The 21482-nt window shown below is 36.6% G+C and overlaps 1 protein-coding gene across 11 annotated transcripts in view; it reads right to left on the reverse strand.

Moving 5' to 3' along the window:
- Positions 1-21482, reverse strand: part of TASP1 (taspase 1) — a 341560-nt gene that overhangs the window by 173979 nt on the left and 146099 nt on the right. For 9 of the 11 annotated variants that reach the window (XM_042931627.1, XM_042931624.1, XM_042931625.1 and 6 more), the window contains one exon: positions 8796-8906. In XM_042931627.1, coding sequence (XP_042787561.1) covers positions 8796-8906 — 111 coding nt within the window. Of the gene's footprint in view, positions 1-933; positions 975-8795; positions 8907-21482 lie in introns of all 11 variants that reach the window. The other 2 variants (XM_042931629.1, XM_042931630.1) reach the window with 1 other exon arrangement.

Below are 21482 nucleotides of genomic sequence, written 5' to 3' on the forward strand. Positions count from 1 at the left end.
AGCGAGCAGAACTAACGAAAAAATGTACTGGGACATTACTTGTTAAGAATTGGGCAAGAAGCTATAATGCCTCCTTGAAGTTCACATACCACACATACAGCCACAGTTTGCATGGAAAAAAAGAATAATTCATGAAACCAAGTTCATTCAAAAATAACCATGAATAGGAAAAGTCACATCTGAATCATTGTAAGAGCTTTTAAGTGTGTGTGTGTGTGTGTAATCACTTAAAAAGCACAACTAAAAAGGAAACCTATTTATTTCTTTTCCCTAGTTAACTAAGCATTCGGTCTATAATCAGCTGGTTAGCATGAAGTATTATTAAAGCACTATTTTTATAGTACCCATTTTTATGGGTTTTGTATGTTACACAAACAGTGGTTTTTTAAAAAATGCATGAATTGGTTATTCTCTTTCATGTTCCTATATTAAGTCAAACCAAACCTCTGGATCTTGACATAATGGTAATGCAAGTAGAAACAAAAACAGTTCAATCTTCAAAATGTCTTTCAATTTCACTCCATTCTATCACATTAAAGTCTCATTTATCAAAAGGAGATTTTTAAATTTGTTTTAATGTTTATTCATTTCCTGACAGAGAGAGAGAGATAGAGTGCAAGCAGGGGAAGGGCAGAGAAAGAGGGAGACACAGAATCCAAAGCAGGCTCCAGGCTCTGAGCTGTCAGCACAGAGCCTGATGCGGGGCTCGAACTAACGAACTATACGATCATGACCTGAGCCAAAGTCGGTTGCTTAACCGACTGAGCCACCCAGGTGCCTCTCAAAAGTAGATTTTAAAAGAGCCCTACATTTAAGATAATTTCAGAGTTTATTTCAAATTACAAAAAATAGAAAATAATAAGTCACTGCCTAGAAAAAATACATGAAAACAAATTACTTAATCATAAGTGTAAAATTACTTTAAAACAATACCTTATTTCTGCAGAAGGTCACAGATATCAAACGTATCACCACTCAAAAAAAAAAAACAAGGTCATTTTAAAATTCTGAAGAGATGGTTACTGCTATGCCATTTAAAAAATTTTCATTTTAGGTAATTTTACTATTAATAACAGTTAAACATCAATTAAAAGAAAATCATTCAAACAGTACAACAGAAAAATGGTCAAGAACTATGAGCAGATAATTCACATATTAATACAAAAGGCCAAATTATATGTGAAAAGTTGCTCAACCTCACTCATCAAGAAAAGATGACTCAAAACTGGAAGCTATCTTTTTATCCATGATTTTGGATTGATTGATTGATTGATTTGAGAGAGAGAGAGAGAGAACACATAACTGGGGTAGAACAGAAGGGGGAGAGAAAATCTTAAACAAGCTCCATGCTGAGTGTGGAGCTCAATCCCACAACCCTGGGATCATGACCTGAACCAAAATCAAGAGTCAAACGCTCAACCAACTGAGCCACCCAGGAGCCCCTTGAATATTTTCTTAAAATTGATAATAACCATTTGAAAAGAGTGTGAAGGAGACTTCCAATTTACAGTCCAGTATGTAAGGAGCTTGGAAGTTGCTACTCCATCCTAACAACAAATGAAAAATCAACAACTCTTCTTAGATCCATCAGAAAAGTAAGGTTACAAGGTAAACTACTGCCCCCCAAAATAGAGACAGTCAGATACAGAGAATCCCAACTTATCAGAATGCAAAGTCATGAAGAGAAACCTCCATACAACTAGTGGAAAACCAGAACTGATTTTGAAGAACTACTAGAGTCTCAGTGTGGATAAGCTGGTGAGTTAAAAACTTGTGGGGTGAGGAATGGGATGACACTTTTGTGAGTTTTAACTCCTGGAGCTCTACCAAGTTTTCACAGTAGTGAAGACCTCAGAAAAATCCCTTCTTGTTTCCAGCAGAAACAGGAGAAAAGGAACCATTTTTAAATACAAGATGGGGCACCTGGGTGGCTTAGTCGGTTAAACATCTGACTTCAGATCAGGTCATGATCTCACAGTCCATGAGTTTTAGCCCTGCATTGGGCTCTGTGCTGACAGCTCAGAGCCTGGAGCCTGCTTCAGATTCTGTGTCTCCCTCTCTCTTTGCCCACTGCTGCTCACACTCTGTCTCTCTCTCTCTCTCTCAAAAACAAATAACCATTTAAAAATTTTTTTAAATAAATAAATACAAGAGAACATTCTGTTCTCATTAACAAGGCCTACCCTCAAGAGAAACTATTCTATCAGAGCTTAATCTGTTGGGGTTTTGTTGGAGCCTAAACTCAATGCAAAATATTCAACTCCATCCAGCTCTAACCTTCTACATGGGAGAAGAGTGTAGGGGTGAAAAACTAAGAGGCACTTATGAAGTTCACAGACCAGAGGCATAGGCTACTAAAGGACTGGGACGTAATTACAGGAATATAGAATACTTCTCCTCCCCCAACACCTCATCACCATATTACTAAAAGCCTATTTACCACAGTTCTTTTTCCCTAATACATCATGTCTAGTTACCAAGAAAAAATTACAAGGCATACTAAAAACCACAAAACACCGTTTGAAGAGACAGAACAAGCATCAAACAGAATATTCAAGAACTGTGGAACAACTACAAAAGATGTAAACTAAACAAAATGGGAATACCAAAAGGAGAAGAGAGAAAGGGACAGAAGAAATATTTGAAACGATGACTAAGAGTTTCTCCAAATTAAAGTCAAACACCAAATCACATATTTGCAGTGGAAACTCAGGAAGCTCAGGAAGCTCAGAGAACAACAGGCAACATAAATTCCCCAAAAAAACTATATACAGGCAAATCATATTCAAAGTACAGAAAATCAAAGATAAAGAAAAAAAATCTTGAAAGAATCCAGAGGGGTAAAAAAACACCGTACTCATAGAGGAGCAAAGAAGAATTATATCTGACTTCTCAGAAATCATGAAACCAAGAAGAGACTGAAGTGAAATATTTCAAGTGTCAAAAGAAAAACAACACACACACACACACACACACACACACACACACACACACACACACACACCCAATCCACCAAACTTGACTGTGTATGCTGCAAAACTATCTTTCAAAAGGAGGAATAAAGACTTTCTCAGACAAACAAACTTTAAGGGAATATGTTGTCAGTAGACATGCCTTGCAAGAAATGTTAAAAAGAAATACTTCAGAGAGAAGGAAATTGATAAGGCAGAAACATCATTCTACATAAAGAAAGGAAGAACATTAAAGAAGGAATAAGGGAAGGCAAATAAACTTTACTTTTCCTATTCTTAAGTGATCCAACATATATAATAATTTATATAAACAATAATAACAACAACATACCCACTTGTGTGTGTGGGAGGGTGTACTTATATGTGATTATTTATGCCTGAAATGAATGACAGCAATGATAGAAGGGATGAGAGGGAAGAATTAGGAATTTTTGTTATTTAAGGTACTTGCACTACCCATGAAGTGGCATAATATTATCTGAACATAGACCTAGATTAGTTGTAAATGTATATTGCAACCTCTAGGGCAACCACTAAAAAAAAGTTAAAAAAATAAAACTGATATGCTACAGAGTGAAAATGGCATCGTGTAAAATGCTCAGAGTCAGAGAAATAGGCATTCACACATGGGAAAATGATATAAACAAAAATTACAGAGAAGCACCTAGGTGGCTCAGTCGGTGAAGCATCCGATTTCAGCTCAGGCCCTGATCTCGCAGTTCATGAGTTCGAGCCCCATGTCAGGTTCTGTGCTGACAGCTGAGAGCCTGGAGCCTGCTTCGGATTCTGTGTCTCCCTCTCTCTCTGCCCCTCCCCCACTCATGCTCTTTCTCTCTCTGTCTCTCAAAAAATAAATAAACGTTAAAAAATGTTTAAAAATTACAGACAATGTGAATCTCTCTCAGTAGGGAAACGGATAAATTATGATATGGGATATGCAGCTATAAATCTATGCATACTGACACATTAAAAGTATCAAGGTTTGTTAAGTGAAAAGTATTTTGCAAAACAATATATTAGAAATCTCTTCTATAATTGTTATAAATGATGAAAGATAGAGAGAGGTGTGTGCATGGACAAAAAGAATATACTATAAAGACACATACCAAATTGTCAGTAGTGGTTCTTTCTGGCAAAAGCAATGGGACTTGGAGTAAATGGGAAATGGGTATCTGTCTTGATTATTATCTAAAATTTTTCTATGTATCCACTGCAATGAGAATCTCTAGATATATTATCTATGCAAATGATTTTTTAAAGAAAAAGCAAAGGAAGCAAGAAAGGAAGAATACAGTAGTGTCTTTCCATAAAACCAAGAAAAGTATTTGCTAGCTTGTCGCAGTCGCTGTCAGAAGGATTTCAATCAAATTACTTCAAATAGGAATTTAAAATCCACCATTAACAATTTTAATTCATAGCTTCAATTAAGGAGCAATTTGATTTACAACTGTATGTTCACACAAATAGTTTAGATTGGGCTGTAAACAAACTAAGGATCAAATAGAATTTTGGAGCTAGAAGGGACTTTCTGGCCCCTCATTTTACACATGAGGAAACTGAGAACAAAGAGACTTGTCCTATAACAAACAACGAATTTCATGACTGTTAAAAGAAGAAAGAACCCAACCTCCTTGCTCCTTGTCCAGGCCTCTGGTAAACTCTGTTTATTTCATTCTACCTACTTTATAAATATCATCTGTGGTTCCTGAAAATTCCCAAGTGGTTCTGAAAAATTTGCATTTTCTAATCCCATTTCCAAATCACCTGATTAAAAAGAATTTCACATTTTCAGGTTGAATGCAGTAGAGAATTCATAGAACTTAGCATGTAAAGGAATTTAGAAACTGTCTCTTGCCTAACATTATTTTTGTTTTTTTTTTAAGAAAACAAAACAGCTTAAGTAACTTGTTACATCCAGTGAGTCAGACACAGAGTTGAGAGTAGAACCCAACTCTGCTAACCACCAGAACATTCTCCTTCTGTTATTTCCCATTCATTTTATTTAAAAAAAAAAAAAAAAAAAGCAGTGTGATCTTACAGAAAGTATACACACTGACTAAGTGACATGGACAAGTCATCAAACTTGGAAACTTAAGTTTCTTCAACTATTAAATAAACAGGTGGGCTCTGAAGTTTCTTACACCTTTCCATGATTCTGGAATTTTTAAGATGGGGTTCAATATGTATTAGGTCATGGAATCCAGTGGCGGAATGACAGACTGCAGTCCAACTCTCTTGAGTAGCTGCAAAAAGCTAGAGAAAAGGAGAGGACAAGCAACAGAAGAGAACAGAGTAGAATTCAGGAACTCCTTAGCATGGACCTAAATCTGGAAAGGTACAACCAGCTGGTTAATCTGTGGTTTTAGACTCAGTAAAGTGCTTCAGAAAGTTGCCACATGCCATAGTTCCACATCCACCATTGGTTCCAGGAAGTTAACTTCTCCTGAGCATCCAGTTTTCACCTCTTACTCTTCCTTCCCACTAATGTTCTAAGAATGCTTCTAATATAGCTGGGTAACAAATACCAGATTATATAAATTATATGTGTTATTAAGGTCAAAAATTTGGTTTCCTTTAAAAACAGCAATCAACAGTTGGTAACTGTTACAACAAAAGACCAATAATACCGAAGTCTGATTCTGATATATTTGATGATATAGTGACACAAATGTAATCAACCTTTTTCAGAAAAACCATGAGAGGCAGACCTCAAAGACCTGTCCCTAACTCATTCCTCAGCTCACATTTTGCTATCAAGCAATTCTTGCTAGCATGCATACAATTAATACCATTCCTTATATCTTCATAACCTCAGTTCAAATAACTGTAAGAAAGCATGTGTACAAAATCTCTTCATACTGAATTCTTTTCCTATAGTTATTCACTCTGCTCTTCCTTCAGATATAGCCAATTCTTTCCTGTCCATAATCTGTTTTTCTTTCTCTCTCTGCCCTAAAAATCTTTCCTAATAGAGCACAATACCTACTAAAGCCCTGTACAATAATGAAATATAGTTTTATCTCCATCCCCGGAAACTTCCATTGATCCCATCAGTTGTGTATTTACGTAGCTGATATTAAGTTTTATCCTTTGAGCTTCTAAGTGGACTTTCATAAATTCTAAGTACAGACAGCTCTAGAATTAAATATGATTTGAGCAGGTAAAGCCTAAAATTTGGCAAAATCAATAGTTTGGAGTTCCCCATCAGTACCCTAAAGGTAGCACTGGGGTCAGGGTATGACTGGACACACTGGACATTTGTGGGAAAACCAGAAGAAAAGACTTGATCACTGGTATAGGCTTCTGTCCCTCCTTCCAAGCTGGTAAGAGTGGAGGAAAAAGAGGAGACAAATAAAAAAGCCCTAGCTAGATCTGAAGGATCCAAGAATAGAGGGGGCCTCAAGACACAGAAAGCCACATAGAAAAGTTCCCCATTCCCTCAGGCCAGTAAGATGCTCTAGGAGTAAAGTAAAACAAAACAAAACAGAACAAAACAAACAAACAAACAAAAAACTAGCCTGATATACTTAGGTCATGAGGACTTGACATTCTCACTGACTATTCCAAGAAGTTTCCGATCATCTGATTCTACTACCACTAGCATCTACTGTAAGTGGAAGCTGTGTGTACAGAAGAAGTCAAAGACTACAAAAATACCAAGGACACCATAGTGAATTTAGTAGCAATAGTAGCCAGCAACGTGTAAGGAAGTGGAGAGCAAGTCCTATCTCAGTACAAGCCAACATTGGGAACAGAGTGACCATGAAGCAGATGGTCCCTCCCAATGACAAAGAAGGTCCATTGAATCCCGATACTATCCAGTAGAGAGGGAAAAGTGGCAAACAAATATAAAATGACATGTATAAAGAGACTAGGCTTATATGGAAGGGACTAGCAGAATGAAGGCAAGGATTCAGACATTCAGCTGAACTAGAGAAGATAAACAGTTACAACAGGCACCCTTCCTGCAATATCCAGCATGGGCTGGGGAGGAGAGACAATGTGGGTGTGAAGACAGTGTGGGTGGGTGACTTTAACATCTAAGCCTGGGCTTATCAATAGGACCCTGCAGCTGCACAAGACTCCACTGGCAAGACCCTGCATAGTCTGCATGTAGCCCCTGTGGCCCAGAGGGTCAAACACCAAGTAGTCAGTCCCTCTGTAAGCCCTCTGTGGCCTGGTGGACTGTGAAGTCCTCTGTGTCCCTGCCCCACTGGTACCAGGCTCCCACTACACACCCAGCCAATGGGTACTGATATCTGCTCTCTATCTGCATTCTAGAGAGTGGACTATTGTTTTCTCAGAAACTCCATACTAGTCCCAGCCTGGTCAAACCAGTGAACTTCTCTTCTCTGTTACCCAGCGGCCAAACCATACCTTCTTCATCAAGATCTATACCCTTTACAAGTATGTCCTTCCTTGAACACTCTCTAGAGTACAACAGTTTCTTTATATATTATAGTTACACTTTCAACATAGTTAACAAATCTTTATGTTAAACTTCCCCTGATTAACCTAATGTTAATGTTTCTATGTCCTGATTTGATCCAGAAGGCTACATCGACCTAGTCTCAAAATCCGAGTCTATCAATATTTCCACTTTCTCCATTTCTTCCATCCTCTTCATCCCTTGGACCATTTCCAGGTCCTAATGTCTCTTGCCTACAGAGATGGTCTTGGACAATCTTAGATACACTTTATAAGCCCTCCCCCAAGATACCATTTTACTTGTCAACTTAGAAACAAATAAGGATTCTCTCCTTTCTATCAGGTCAAATGTGAACTCTTATGCTGAGATTTTAAGGCCTTCTGTGATTTTTGTCTGTGTTGTCCTTATCACATAATTAGCATCTTATTATACTCTGTCTTAATTCTCCAAGTAAAGATACAACCTCCCAGACTAACCCTATAATACGCTTTCTCTAATTTATTCATGGTTATTACCCTAACTTATTTTTAACTGTACATCTTATACAACTTCACTATTCTTTCCATGGTGGTAAGCTCAATGTTACATGATGGGAAAATCAGACTAAATCAGATAGTTTTAAACCAATGTAACAGTTATAGATACAGCCACTGTTAGGCCATACAAAACCTTTCTACAGATTAGAAAAAGGCACCCTTTCCTCCAAACTGATGCAGCTTCACATTTGGTTACACAGCTTGGCAAGTGGAGCCCAGGAAGGATTTCAACTCAACCTTATACAACTGTACATGGCAGCCCCAGATTCATTAATATAACACAAATTAAAAAAAGAATCAGGGGCGCCCGGGTGGCTCAGTCGGTTGGGCGTCCGACTTCGGCTCAGGTCATGATCTCACAGTCCATGAGTTCGAGCCCTGCGTCGGGCTCTGTGCTGACAGCTCAGAGCCTGGAGCCCGTTTCACATTCTGTGTCTCCCTCTCTCTCTGCCCCTCCCCTGTTCATGCTCTGTCTCTCTCTGTCTCAAAAATAAATAAATGTTAATAAAAAAAATAAATAAATAAAAATAAAAAAAAAAGAATCAAAGTGTACTATAAAACTTTTAAAGGATATTGTTCCTTGAATTTTGTTTTAGTAGGATTTTATGCTACTGTGTATATCCCTCTAATCCTAGATAATGTCTCACAGCTTGGGCATTAGATCAGTTATATGGCAAATTTCATGCATTAGTGGGTATCTGGTATACCAGATCTCTATGACCAGCTTTAATTGAAGGTCTAAGTCTATCCTAGGGACTGGAGCTAGATCTCATGGAACAAATGAGGTATCCAACTAGTTTGCAGCTCAGTAAATCAATCTATATTTAGAAGAACATAATTTTTTAATGTTATACTTACTGATAAACTTGTTTTGCATAGTCTCCAACAGTGCTTGGTGAGCATCTTCAGCTTGTAAAGCATGTGAACATTCTCTAGCCAGTATGGTACGCACAAGATGCTCCCCACATCCTAGAAATCCAAGGAAACCAAAAACAGTTGAGGAAAAACAATGCTATAAACATCCTTCTTATCCTCTTAGCACTAAAACACCCTTATGTACTACTTAAGAAGTGGTTGTGTTGCAGAATAATTCAGTGATGGATGAAATGACTTCTATGAACAATCTGGGATTTTAGTAATAAGATTCAGCAGAAAATAAAGAAACAACTGTCTAATGTCAAAAGGAAACAGACAAAAATAAAAGAAAACCCCTTTTTAATAGGAATGATTTACATAATACAGGAAGGAATTCAAATGCTCTGCCTAGGAATCTCCTAGGGCTCTGTCTTATTTCCATTATTGGGTAACTACAAAAAATTGTTTTACATTTCGTTATTTGTTTAGATACAAGTGGCCTGAGTCTACCATTTTGCCTCTGGCACCCCACATACTTGGGGGCATGGGAGAAATCTAAACAGCCAGCAACAACCTGCATCTCCCTCTACCTACCTTTCGATAAAATGTCACATCAACAGCTGTAATGTGGACTTAATAAAATAGCACCTTTCTCACCTTATAATAGTAACTTACATAGCCTTCACAGGTGAATACTCTCTGTAATTGTAAAACAAAGAATGCATTTTAAATCCCTGGAGTGAACTTGGACCATTCAGACACACTAAAAAAGGGTAGACATGATGGCAATAGGAAGCACTGCCTAGAATTCTATTTCAATTTTCTACCTGTTAATATTAGAAACTGTCTGCCAAAGTTAAGACAAAGGAAATTTAATTTACATTACAGGTTGATAAGTTCAAATAAAAGATTTCTGAGGAGACTGATTTTTTTCTTAGATATACAAAATATTAAAAATTACTTTGATAAACACCGGAGGGATAAGCCTTTTCAAAAAAATACTAAGTGCCCTTTGAAATGCTTTTTATACATAAAATCAGCTGCATTAATTAAAATATAAATGTCCTCTTACCCAAAAGACAAGAGTAGATACATAAGACCTTATGCTTCCCATCTTTTAAAAAATAAAATAAAATCCTGAGGGAAGCAGATCAGCATGGACACAGGCTGCCTAACTTGCTTACACCAAGTCCCACACACCTTTGCTGCCCTTTTCAGTCAAAGGGTTACTGCCCTTTTCAGTCAAGCCTGCCTAAGTCCCAGTGTGACAGCCGCTCCCTACTCCTACCCAGAAGACCAACAGAAACTCCTGCCCACACCACATCTTCTGACCAGAGTTCTGCCGGGCCTCAGTTCTGGTGGAGTTGGTGTCAGATCTCATTTCACAGACAGACCAGAGCACACCTAGTTAAAACTCATCACATTCAGGCCAGGGACCAAATACTGACCATAGCAGGCAAGGAGAGCCTCTGCAAATGACTGGCCTAAAGGACAGAGCAGCTAAACTACAAGAGCACAGCACACACAGCATACACCAGAGACACTCCCTAAAGCGCCAGACCCTGGGCACTACATGACTTCATAAGGCATTACTTTCAGAAGCAGGAGACATAATTGGCTTTTCTAACACACCAAAGAAGGAAGAGACTTAGGGACGCCTGGGTGTCGCAGTCGGTTGAGCGTCCCACTTCAGCTCAGGTCATGATCTCACAGTTTGTGAGTTCGAGCCCCGCGTCAGGCTCTGTGCTGACAGCTCGGAACCTGGAGCCTGCTTCGGATTCTGTGTCTACCTCTCTCTCTCTCTCTCTCTCTGCCCCTCCCCTGCTCATACTCTGTCTCTCTCAAAAATGAATAAAATTTAAAAAATTTAAAAAAAGAAGAAGGAAGAGACTTAGACAAAATGCCAAGATGGAGGAATTTATCCCAAATGAAAGAACAAGATAAGGCCATGGTTGGAGATCTAAGCAAACATGCTTGATGGAGAATTTAAAGCAAAAATCATAAGGATACTTACTGGGCTTAAGAAAAGAATAGAAGACATCAGTAAGACCCTTACAACAGAGATGAAAGAGTTAAAAAACCAATCAGAAATAAAGAATGCAATAAACAAGATTGGAAAACAGGCTTGATGCAATGAACAGCAGGCTGAAAGAAGCAGTGGAATGAATAAGAGATATATTAGACAAAATAATGGAAAATAATGAAGCTGAATAAGAGAAAGAAGAATTATGCAACATGAGAATAGACTCAAGGAACTCAGTGACTTCATCAAATGTAATAACATTCATATTATAGGAGTCCCAGAAGAAGAGAAGGAAAAGGGGACAGAAAATTTATTTCAAGAAATAACAGCAGAAAACTTCCCTAATCTGGGGGAAAGAAACAGACATGCAGATCAGAAGGCACAGAGAACTCCCATCAAAATCAACAAAAGCATGCCAATAACAAGCCATCTTGTAATTAAATTTGCAAAATATAGTGATAAAGGAAAAATCTTGAAAGCAGCAAGAAAAAGAAGTCCTTAACTTACAAGGAAAGTTACAGATTAACTCAACAGAAACATGGCAAACCAGAAGGGAGTGGCCCGATATATTCAAAGCGCCAAATAGGAAAAATCTGCAGCCAAGAAGACTCTATCCAGCAAGGCTATCATTCATAATAGGAGAGATAGAGTTTCCCAGACAAACAAAAACTAAAGGAGTTCATGACCACTAAACCAGACCTGCAAGAAATATTAGGAGACTTTCTGAGGGCAAAGGAGAGACCAAAAGTGACAAAGAAAGGATCACAGAAAATCTCCAGAAACAATGACAAAACAAGTAATAAAATGGCAATAAATACATATTTATCAATAATTACTTTGAGTGGGGCTTCTGGATTGCTCAGTCAGTTGGGCTTCTGACTTTGGCTTAGGTCATGATCTCACAGTTAATGTTTTCGAGCCCCATGTCAGTCTCTGCTGTCAATGCAGAGCCTGCTTTGGATCCTCGGTCAACCTCTCTCTGTCCCTATGCCACTCTCACCCTCACTCTCAAAAATAAACATTAAAAATAATAATAAAAGTGAGGGGATGGAGGGACATTTATCACACAAACAGACATTAAAAGAAAGCCAGGGTAGTAATACTTATATTGGACAAATTAGACTTTATTCTTGTATTGTTTTCATCCTGCTTTGGTATCTGGATAGCGCTGACCTCATGGAATGATTTTGAATGTGTTCCCTCTATTATTTGTAAGATTTTGATATTGTTATTATTACTTTATAAATGTTTGGTAGAATTCACCAATGAAACCATGTGGTCTTGGGCTTTTCTGTGCTGGGAGATTTTTAATTCCTAATTCAACTTTCATTCTTGTTAATGGTTTAAGAAGATTTCCTACTTCTTGGATTTTAAGATTCATGATTGAATCTTGGTAATTTGTGCGTTTTTAGGGATTATCTAGGTTTTTTTTCCCCTAAAATATCCGATGTTAGTATATAATTGTTTATAATAATCTTATCACATTATGCATTTCTATGGTTATCTGTTGTATTGTTTTCTCTTCCATTCCCCATGTTGATTTTTGGTCTTCTTTTTTTTCTTAGTTAATGTAGTTAAAGCATTGCCAATTGTTTTTTGTGTGTTTTTTTGTTTTTTTTTTTTTTTGCTTTTTTTTTGGTTTTAAACTGGTCATAACATAACTTTCAATGTTATGTTATTTTGGTCTCTATTTTAAATTTCTGATTTTACTTTGTTATTTCCTTCCTCTACTAAATTTCAGCTAAGTTTCTTCTTTTTCTAGTTCCTTGTGGTATAATGTTGTTTATTTGAACTTTTTTTTCTTAATACAAGCATTTATATCATAAATTTCACTCTAACATCTGCTTTTGCTGCATCCCATAGGTTTTGGAATATTGTGTATTCTTTTTCTTTTGTTTTGAGACATATTTTGATTTGCCATTTGATTTCCTATTTGGCCCATTGCTTGTATAATAGTGTGTTGTTTAAAATTTACATGTTAAATATTTAATATTTACATTGTAGATTTTTCAGCTTTGTTTTATTGTTGATTTTCAGTTTTGTACCATTGTGGTTGGAAAATATAGTTGGTATGATTTCCGTACTCTTAAATTTTTAATATTTGTTATGTCTTTTATGTGATTTCACCAGGGGATTCTTCTGTGTATACCTGAGGAAAATGTGTATTCTTATTTTTCTTGAATGGAATGGTTTATATACATCTTTTAGAACCAAATATTCTGAAGTATGCTTCAAGTAAAAAATGTTCTTGTCATGGAAAAAATAAATAAAAAGCTCACCTTAAAAAAAAAAAAACTGCCAAAGGTATTCCAATAATTTTTTTTTAGAAAATCAGGTCCTTCATTAATTCACACAACAGGTAAAGGATATCAAATGATCTCAGCATCTACTGAGACTAAAGGAGAAGTATGACTCAACTCTATAGTCAAAAAACTCACAGCAAAAGAAGGAACAATCCACTCAGATTCCCCAACAGGTCCAGGGACAAAGTAACATTTTCTCATGTTATTAATTTGCGTACACACACACACACACACACACAAACACACACAACACTGGTAAATGGAGAGAGAAGGTTCTTAGCAATGAAAAAGATTGCCATATACATATATGCCATATATATATATATGCCTTTCCTTCCCACTTTTTCCCTCTTTTCCTCTGCACCCTCTCAGTATATACATGCAAAGATGCATACACACATATGTGTATATACACATGTGTATATTATGAATACACATAAAATATGTACTCACTGCCAAAAATACAAACCATTCAAAAAATGTCAAAAGCTTTTTTTAAATCACTTGACACTGGGCACCAAAGTGGCTCAGTCGGTTAAGTATCTCACTTCAGCTCATGTCATGATCTCATGGTTTGTGAGTTCAAGCCCTGCACTGACAGTGTAGAGTCAGCTTGAGATTTTCTCTCTCTCCTCTCTCTCTGCCCCTCCTCTACTCGTGCTTTCCCTCTTTCTCAAAATAAATAAATAAACTTAAAAAAAAAATCACTTGACATTTTTCCAGAAGTAACTTCCCTATATTTTTTGGTAAAGTGTAAATGTAAATATCTTTCCAGATCTAATATCATTTTGTAAGTATCTACACTTAGAAGATCTAGATATGCAATTTAATATATAACTCTGTGAGCAAGACTATTGGTGCTCCCTATTTTGTTAAATTTTTGTAATATTATTTTTATAATCAGGGATAAAACAACAATAAAGTTAATAGAAAATAAACCATTTTTGACACTTACAATGTAAAGACACTGTGCTAAGCTCATGAAACCCCATAAATTTTAATTCCCTTTGTGTACATATTTGATGTTGAAGAGTGAAATGTTATACTTTAGAACAATAATAATTGTTAGGAAATTGGCATATTATAAGCTAAATGAGTATTCAGAAGGTTATGTACACATGCCTGAAGTCAAAGAGCTAAACCACATGAAGTTAACATTACATCAAAAATACACAGTATGTGTCAGAGAGACTTTTCCTCCGTTGTTATACAAGAATATACAGGGTTTTCCAATGACTGATTTTTCACCAAGAAACTTTTAAAATTATGACTTCTATTCGGACATATATCACCTCTAACATAAGAGCGTTGACATCAAAAGCTTGTTCTCCTGCAGGTTCCAATCAAAGAAAAGTTTGACTTATGTGGTTTCACCCACAAAATTCCAAGGTTTCTTAGAATATGCTGCCAGATAGCTGAAGTGTGATTCAAAAGAAAACAGTTCCATTCTTTATATGTGGATATGAAGAAATAAGGCTTTCACTGCATCCTCCTTTTGTCCTTATTCATACAAGTATATACTTATGTTCTCAGGTCTTAGCAGAAAACATGAATTATACATAGAATGAAGACCTAACAGCAAACCTAGAAGAAAAGTGATATAGGCACGCCTCAGATATATTGCAGGTTCAGTTCCAGACCAGTGCAATAAAGCGAGTCAGATAAACGTTTTGGTTTCCCAGAGCATATAAAAGTTATGTTTACATTACACTCTAGTTTATTAAGTGTGCAACAGTATTATGTCTAATAGAACAATGTACATATTTTAATTAAAAAATACTTTATTGCTAAAAAATGCTAACCATCATCTGAGCTTTCAGCAAGTCATAATTACTGACCAGATATCACCATAACAAATATAATAATAATGAAAAAGTTTGAAATATTGTGAGAATTACCAACATGTGACACAGAGACACAAAGTGAGCAAATACTGTTGGAAAAGTGCTGCCAACAGACTTGCTCAGCACAGGGTTGCTACAAATACTCAATTTGTTTTAAAAAGAAATTTGTGAACCACAACAAAGTGAAGCACAGTAAAACAAGGTATATCTGTAAATATCAATTTTCTATAAAAACTTACTTATTTTAGCATCAGTAAGAATGAAAACTGCATGGATTGAAAAACATAGTGAATTCATAACTTATGTTCTAAAAAGCTTTTATGTTTGAAAGATGCTATGGAACCAATTCACTCTTCTGAAAATTGGTAAGTGAAAGCAAAAAATCTAGCATTTCTTTGTCCTTCCTATAGCAACTGTACAGCAGGGAAATCAAATAGTTTATAAAGGAAAATTTTCTCCATAGAAATGCCCCAACTAATAAGTAAATAATAATTACAGAGAATTAGAATATAATCACTTATAACCCATAATGTAATAACTAACACAGGCAACAATCATCAATAGCTGCTAATAGCACAAAAAGATACAACCAGACATTAAATGCCCCTTGATAAAATTGCACGTTGTAGTCTTGCCCCACATCAAAATATTTACAAGCCTGAATCTGAACAAGCCTCTAAATTCGATTATCGATTTCCATAAATAAACAGCATTTGTAAAAAACCTACAGTTAACATCATACTTAATGGTGAAAAACTGAATTGCTTCTCCCTAAGATCAGAAACAAGATAATGATGTCTGCTTTTATCACTTCTATTCAACAATATTCTGGAAGCTCAAGTTATTGCAATTAGGCAAGAAAAATAAATAAAAGGCATAAATATCAGAAAGAAAGAAGCAAAACTGCTTTGCAGATGACATAATTATTTATGTAGAGAAACCAAGGGTATCTATAAAACAACTACTAGAGGTGTCTCTCCAGGTTCTTCCTATCTTGTTAGTAGTCTAGGGCAAAAGTTGGCAACAGACACCTGCCTGGTACTTAACAGTCCCCAAAATGTGGACTTGACTTTCATTTCTTCCCCCATCAACTCACTCACCAGATTGTTACTGAGCACTTACTTGGTGCCAGGTCCAGAATGCACAGCAGTTGGCAGGGGTGCTGCTGCATAATGTCAGATCTCCCCAGTGGTGCTGGACCCCTCCCTGACTACTGAGTATTCAGTAAACTGCCATCCTGTCCAGTCCAGATGCCAGTGCCCTCATTGTGTATTTTATAGATCAACCTTGGGGATTTAGATGAGAACCCTAGATTCAGCAGGAACCTTGGACATTCCCACAGCCCACTATGAACCACTCTCCATGCCAAGTCATCTCCCACTAATCCCAACCCTGAGCCCAGTCTCAGCTCACTCATTCCCAATGTGCTTCCTGTTGCTGAAACTTCAATATGCCCCACACTCAAAGCCTTCATTATTATAATACATGTCCTCTCTTGTAAGAATTAGAATACATTTCCTCTTGTGGGGATCCTTAACCTTTCAAAACCCAAACTGAAGATGAATTCGTAATAAAAAAATTACAAACCACACATGCATGGGCACGCATGCGTACACAAACACACATACACACATACACACACACACACACACACACACACACACACACCAAGATGGAATGAGCAGATATAAAAAAAATAATGTAAAAGATTATCAAACCAAGAAGTGTTAATAGAATAGAGGCTGATAATCATTTTCAGTTAAAACAGATAAAGTAAATATTGTAGGTTTTGTAGTCTACATATGATCTCTGTCAAATTTTCTTCTTTTATTTTTATAACAATCCTTTAAAAATTTAAAAATCATTCTTAGCTCATGGGCTGTACAAATTTAGACCACAGGCCAGATCTGGCCCACAAGTCATAGTTTGACTATCCCTATATTAGAACAATTTGTAGTACAAAGATTAAAAGGAAGGGAGATCATAATTTTTAAAAACAAGGCAAACTGGGAGTAGGGGCCAGGAGGAGGTGTACAAGATTTTTCAAGGAACCAAATAAAACTTTCTTAAATTAAAAGAAAATTGTTTAAAACTCAATGCAAGAAAAAAAAAAAACTCAATGCAAGAGAGAGAAATATAATGTATACCTATGGGAAAAAAAATCTAAAATGTATCCTAGAATGATAAAATGAGGAGTTAAGAAGCCTAGAGTATAAAATGAGAATATCCAACATATTAACAGGCATTTTGAAATAGAGAAAAGAAAGAATGGGGTGAGAGAGTACTAACATTTGAAGAGATCATGAATAAGTGTTATCAGAACTTAAGTTACAAGGAAATTCTTAAACTGAAGATGCATACAGAGTTCCAAAGAAAATGAATCCTACTGTAGTGAAGCTCTGGACCAAAAGCAATTAAAAACTAATCATAAAGAAAAGGAGGATCATCTACAAAGAAATTTAAAATTATAACTGATAAGTTCCCAACCAACAAAAGAGACCAGAAGACTAATATCTTTATTGCTAAGGCAATAAACAGAAAATAACTTGTCAACCTAGAAACAGTTAAAACTACCATGTGAGAGTGAAGGTGAATACAAACAGTTCAGACATATAAAAAAAAGAATTCTTTGAGATTTTATCTCCCAGGTTACTTCTACTCTTCCCAACACTACTCCTTGTCATAATTTCTGCTGATTTTAATATTTACCTAGATGATTCTCCCAACAAACAGTGGCATCCAGATTCTCTGATATCCTCTCTTCAAGTTATCCGCACTACCTCATACATTCCCTCCCATGACTATGTCATTATCAATAACATTAACTCCTCCATAGTCTCAACCACAATCATCCCACCCCTCCTATCTTTCCAGCTCACCTCTGGAGCACTTCGATTCCCTCCACCTCACTAAAAACTGCCAACCATTAATTCTGTTGCTTTCGAACTATCCTGCACTCCTCTTGGGGCATTACCTCCTTCCTTATCCGGATAAAACTCCAATGCTCCATCAACTTATATCCATTCTCTTACTCCTAAAAGCCTACAAGTTTGCCTTCACCAAACTTGTCTGGCAGAAGCCCAATCGGGAGTATTAGTCAAAGTACTACACAAGACTGCAAAAGCAAATAACCACCAAGTCCCAGTGGCTTAAAATAACAAAAATATAATTCTCATTAATGTTATAGGTTGTACCTGGGTCACCAGAGAATGTACTCCACACAGTCACTCAGGAACAAACCTAGGCTCATAGAGATGCCATCATCTATAACTGCACCTCCTGGATTATACCTACTCCAGAACAAGAGGGCATCCAGGGCCTGGAAGTCACACATATAATTTCCACTCCAGTCTAGTGGCCAGAAATAGTCACATGGTCTCAGGCAACCACAAATGGGCTGTGAAATATGGAGGAGTATAGAAATAGTCAGGAAGCACTACATTAAATATCTCTGTCATGTGTGACTCAATCTGATTTTCCATGTCTGCATCTGCAGAGCTAAATGAGGTATAGCAGCCATCCTATACCATGGGGGGACATACATAAGAGGGAAGGCATACCAACAGAGGAATGTAGGAGAGAAAGGACAGACCAGTTACTGACCCCAGCCTCCTTCCAGGTTTCTTGTTGCATGAGATCTAAAATAAAACAAAACAACCTATCTTTTTAAGCCACTATAACTGAGTTCTCTTTTTTAAGCCCAAACGCATTCTTTTTTCATTTTTCTTGTCTTGGAATACATATAACTTAAAATTTACCATTTAATCATTTTTTAAACATACCTTCAGTGGCATTTGTGGTGCTGTACAACCATCACCACCATTTACCTCCAGAATTTTTTCATCCGAAACTCAGAGTTTCAACTGAAACTCTGCACCCATCCAACAACAGCTCCCCATTTCTTCTCTCCCCCCAACCCTGGCAACCACCATTCTAACTTCCATCTCTACAAATTTGACTACTCTAGGTACCTCACATAGGTAGAAGCCTATACTTTTGTCCTTTTGTGACTGACTTATTTCACTTAACAAAATGTCCTCCAAGTCTCGTTCATATGGTAGTATGTTGCAGAATTTCCTTCCTTTTTAAGGTTAAATAATATATTGTATGTATATATACATTTGGTTTATCCATTCATCTGTCAGTGGACATTTGGGCCAAATGCATTCTTAATCTATATAGAGAGCTATTTGCTGAGAAAGAAAATGACTCAGAAAACTTTACACTGAAAGAAGATAACTTCTACTTACTTCCTTCAACTCAAACATAAAACTGCATTGAGTCAAATATAATTTTTGATAAGTTTGTGTAGGTTTATCTATCAAATATCATTCGCAGCAATACCTGAAAAATATCATTTGGTCTGAGCATACTTATTTTCACTGAGTTACTCTGGAAAATCCATGATATATTTAATTGCTACCAACAGCCAAATTTATTTGAATAAATGAGAGTCATTTTAATTAAAATAAATCCTTTATAATGCCTGAAAAATGGAATCTTACATATTTAATAGCACTTTTTATCCATGTAAAAAGTGACCACTTCCCTAAGTCATAAGACCACTATAGGGAGGCAATCTTTAGAATGCCTGTTTGTGGGTTTGTTTAGGATCCAGAAAAAGTTGGCAAAACTCCAAAGAAACTAGAAGGTAAATAGAGCATCTTTATTTTTCCCTCATCTACAAGTGCCCAATAATGCCATCATTTCTCTAGTAAACACATTGGCCTACATTACAAAAGAGTTTCTGTATCTTTACTAAAGGAGAAATCTGAGAGTTCTCAGTCAAGCAGCAGGGTCTTGTTTAGAGGAGGACCCCTTGTGCATTCTATTTCTCTCTCTCTCTCTCTCTCTCTCTCTCTCTCTCTCTCTCACACACACACACACATACACACACACACACACACACACACACACACACACACACACACACACCCCTACTTAAGGTCTAAGGCCCTATACAGTAGGAATTAGTATTTTCTATTCTATTGTCACACTCATGTTTAAATCCAGCTGAGTGACTTTGGAAGTCTTTATTTAAGCCTCAGTTTCTTCAATTGTAAAATGAAAAATCTGAGTAGCAACTACCCCATGGAGCTATTGTGAGGACAAAAATGAAATAATGCACATAAAACATTTAGCATCGAGTTGGGCCCTTAGTAAGCACTTAATAAATATTAAAATAAAGGTAATAACCTTAAGGAAAACCATTTTCTGTCATTGTCTCACCTCAACCTAGTCTGTGTACTTTTCTTCTATTGTGACAAAGTGATTCTCAGGTAGCCTGACAATCATCACCGAGAGCCTAGAATACAGTTGAAAAGGAGTTTAGCCTTTGATTTGCAATTCTAAAGGCTACTGCTTCAAAGCAAACTGAGACTTCACATAGAGTCAAAATGATCACCTGAGTAAACCTTTCATTATCAAAACAAAACAAATAATATGGAAAAAAAAAATCCCTTTTAGTCTGGCAGAAAACATTTTAACTGTGGTTATCCAGGAATTGTGTAGGTTATGCATGATTTTTGTTCATTATTTACTCTTACTATTTTCCCTAATTCCTTTAATAAATACCTTCCCCCCCGCCCCCCACCCCCAGCAGGTTTATTGCCTGACTTCAACATTATACTCTGGCATTCACAATACTTTCTCTTAAGGCAAGATGTAAAGACCAAGGCAGAGACTCCCATAATGGGATTTGGTCCCATGCACTTACTTCCCTTTACCTGAGTTCATGAGTTGGTAAATGAGACCGTGAACTAATGCTACAGGTGTTTTATTCATCTGACCTTCATCACACTGAGTATTTTCACCTCAGATCTAGTGATAGATACAGCCTTCAAACTAAGACAATTAAAAATATGCAAACATAACAGCCCCCCAAAATCATACTGTCAAATCATGTTTTAGTCCTAATATGTAAGTAACAAAATAAAGTGTTTGCAGTAAGTATAGAGAAACAAAATTTTACCAATTCTTGGGTAACACTTAAGATACATTTTCATCATTTCAAGATAAGTTTTCATCTTTTTTTTTAATCTTTGTCTCAATTTAATGGTGTCTCAATTTAATGAGCCAAATTGTTACAAAATGAAAATTAAAAGGGCCTTATGTGTCAAGTTTTTGATGTAGTTTTCAAATGTAGGGTTTTAATGTAATGTTTACATATAGAAGATTATGATAACTCCTCCACAGGCTCTCACAATGAGATTAGGATTTTAAAGTATAACTCCTAATCCAGATATTTCTCTTCGTTGGGAAACTTTATTTCTTCTAAACCACTCTAGACTCATTCTAATACAAAGAGCCCCCAGAGGGGGAAAGTGAAGTTGCATTCACAGGAGAGACATAAGCCACATTCCCAGGCAGCCTGCATACACGAGTACAGGATCAGCAGCAACAAAAGCTCACATTCAGTACCACTGGCACAACACACATCTCCAAGGATTACTGATGATTGTGAAGTATTTATGTCATCTTATAAATGCTGCCATTCACTCTCACTGCGGCTAGTGGGCAT

The sequence above is a fragment of the Panthera leo genome, chromosome A3, assembly GCF_018350215.1.
Source record: "Panthera leo isolate Ple1 chromosome A3, P.leo_Ple1_pat1.1, whole genome shotgun sequence".
NCBI classification, from domain to species: domain Eukaryota; kingdom Metazoa; phylum Chordata; class Mammalia; order Carnivora; family Felidae; genus Panthera; species Panthera leo.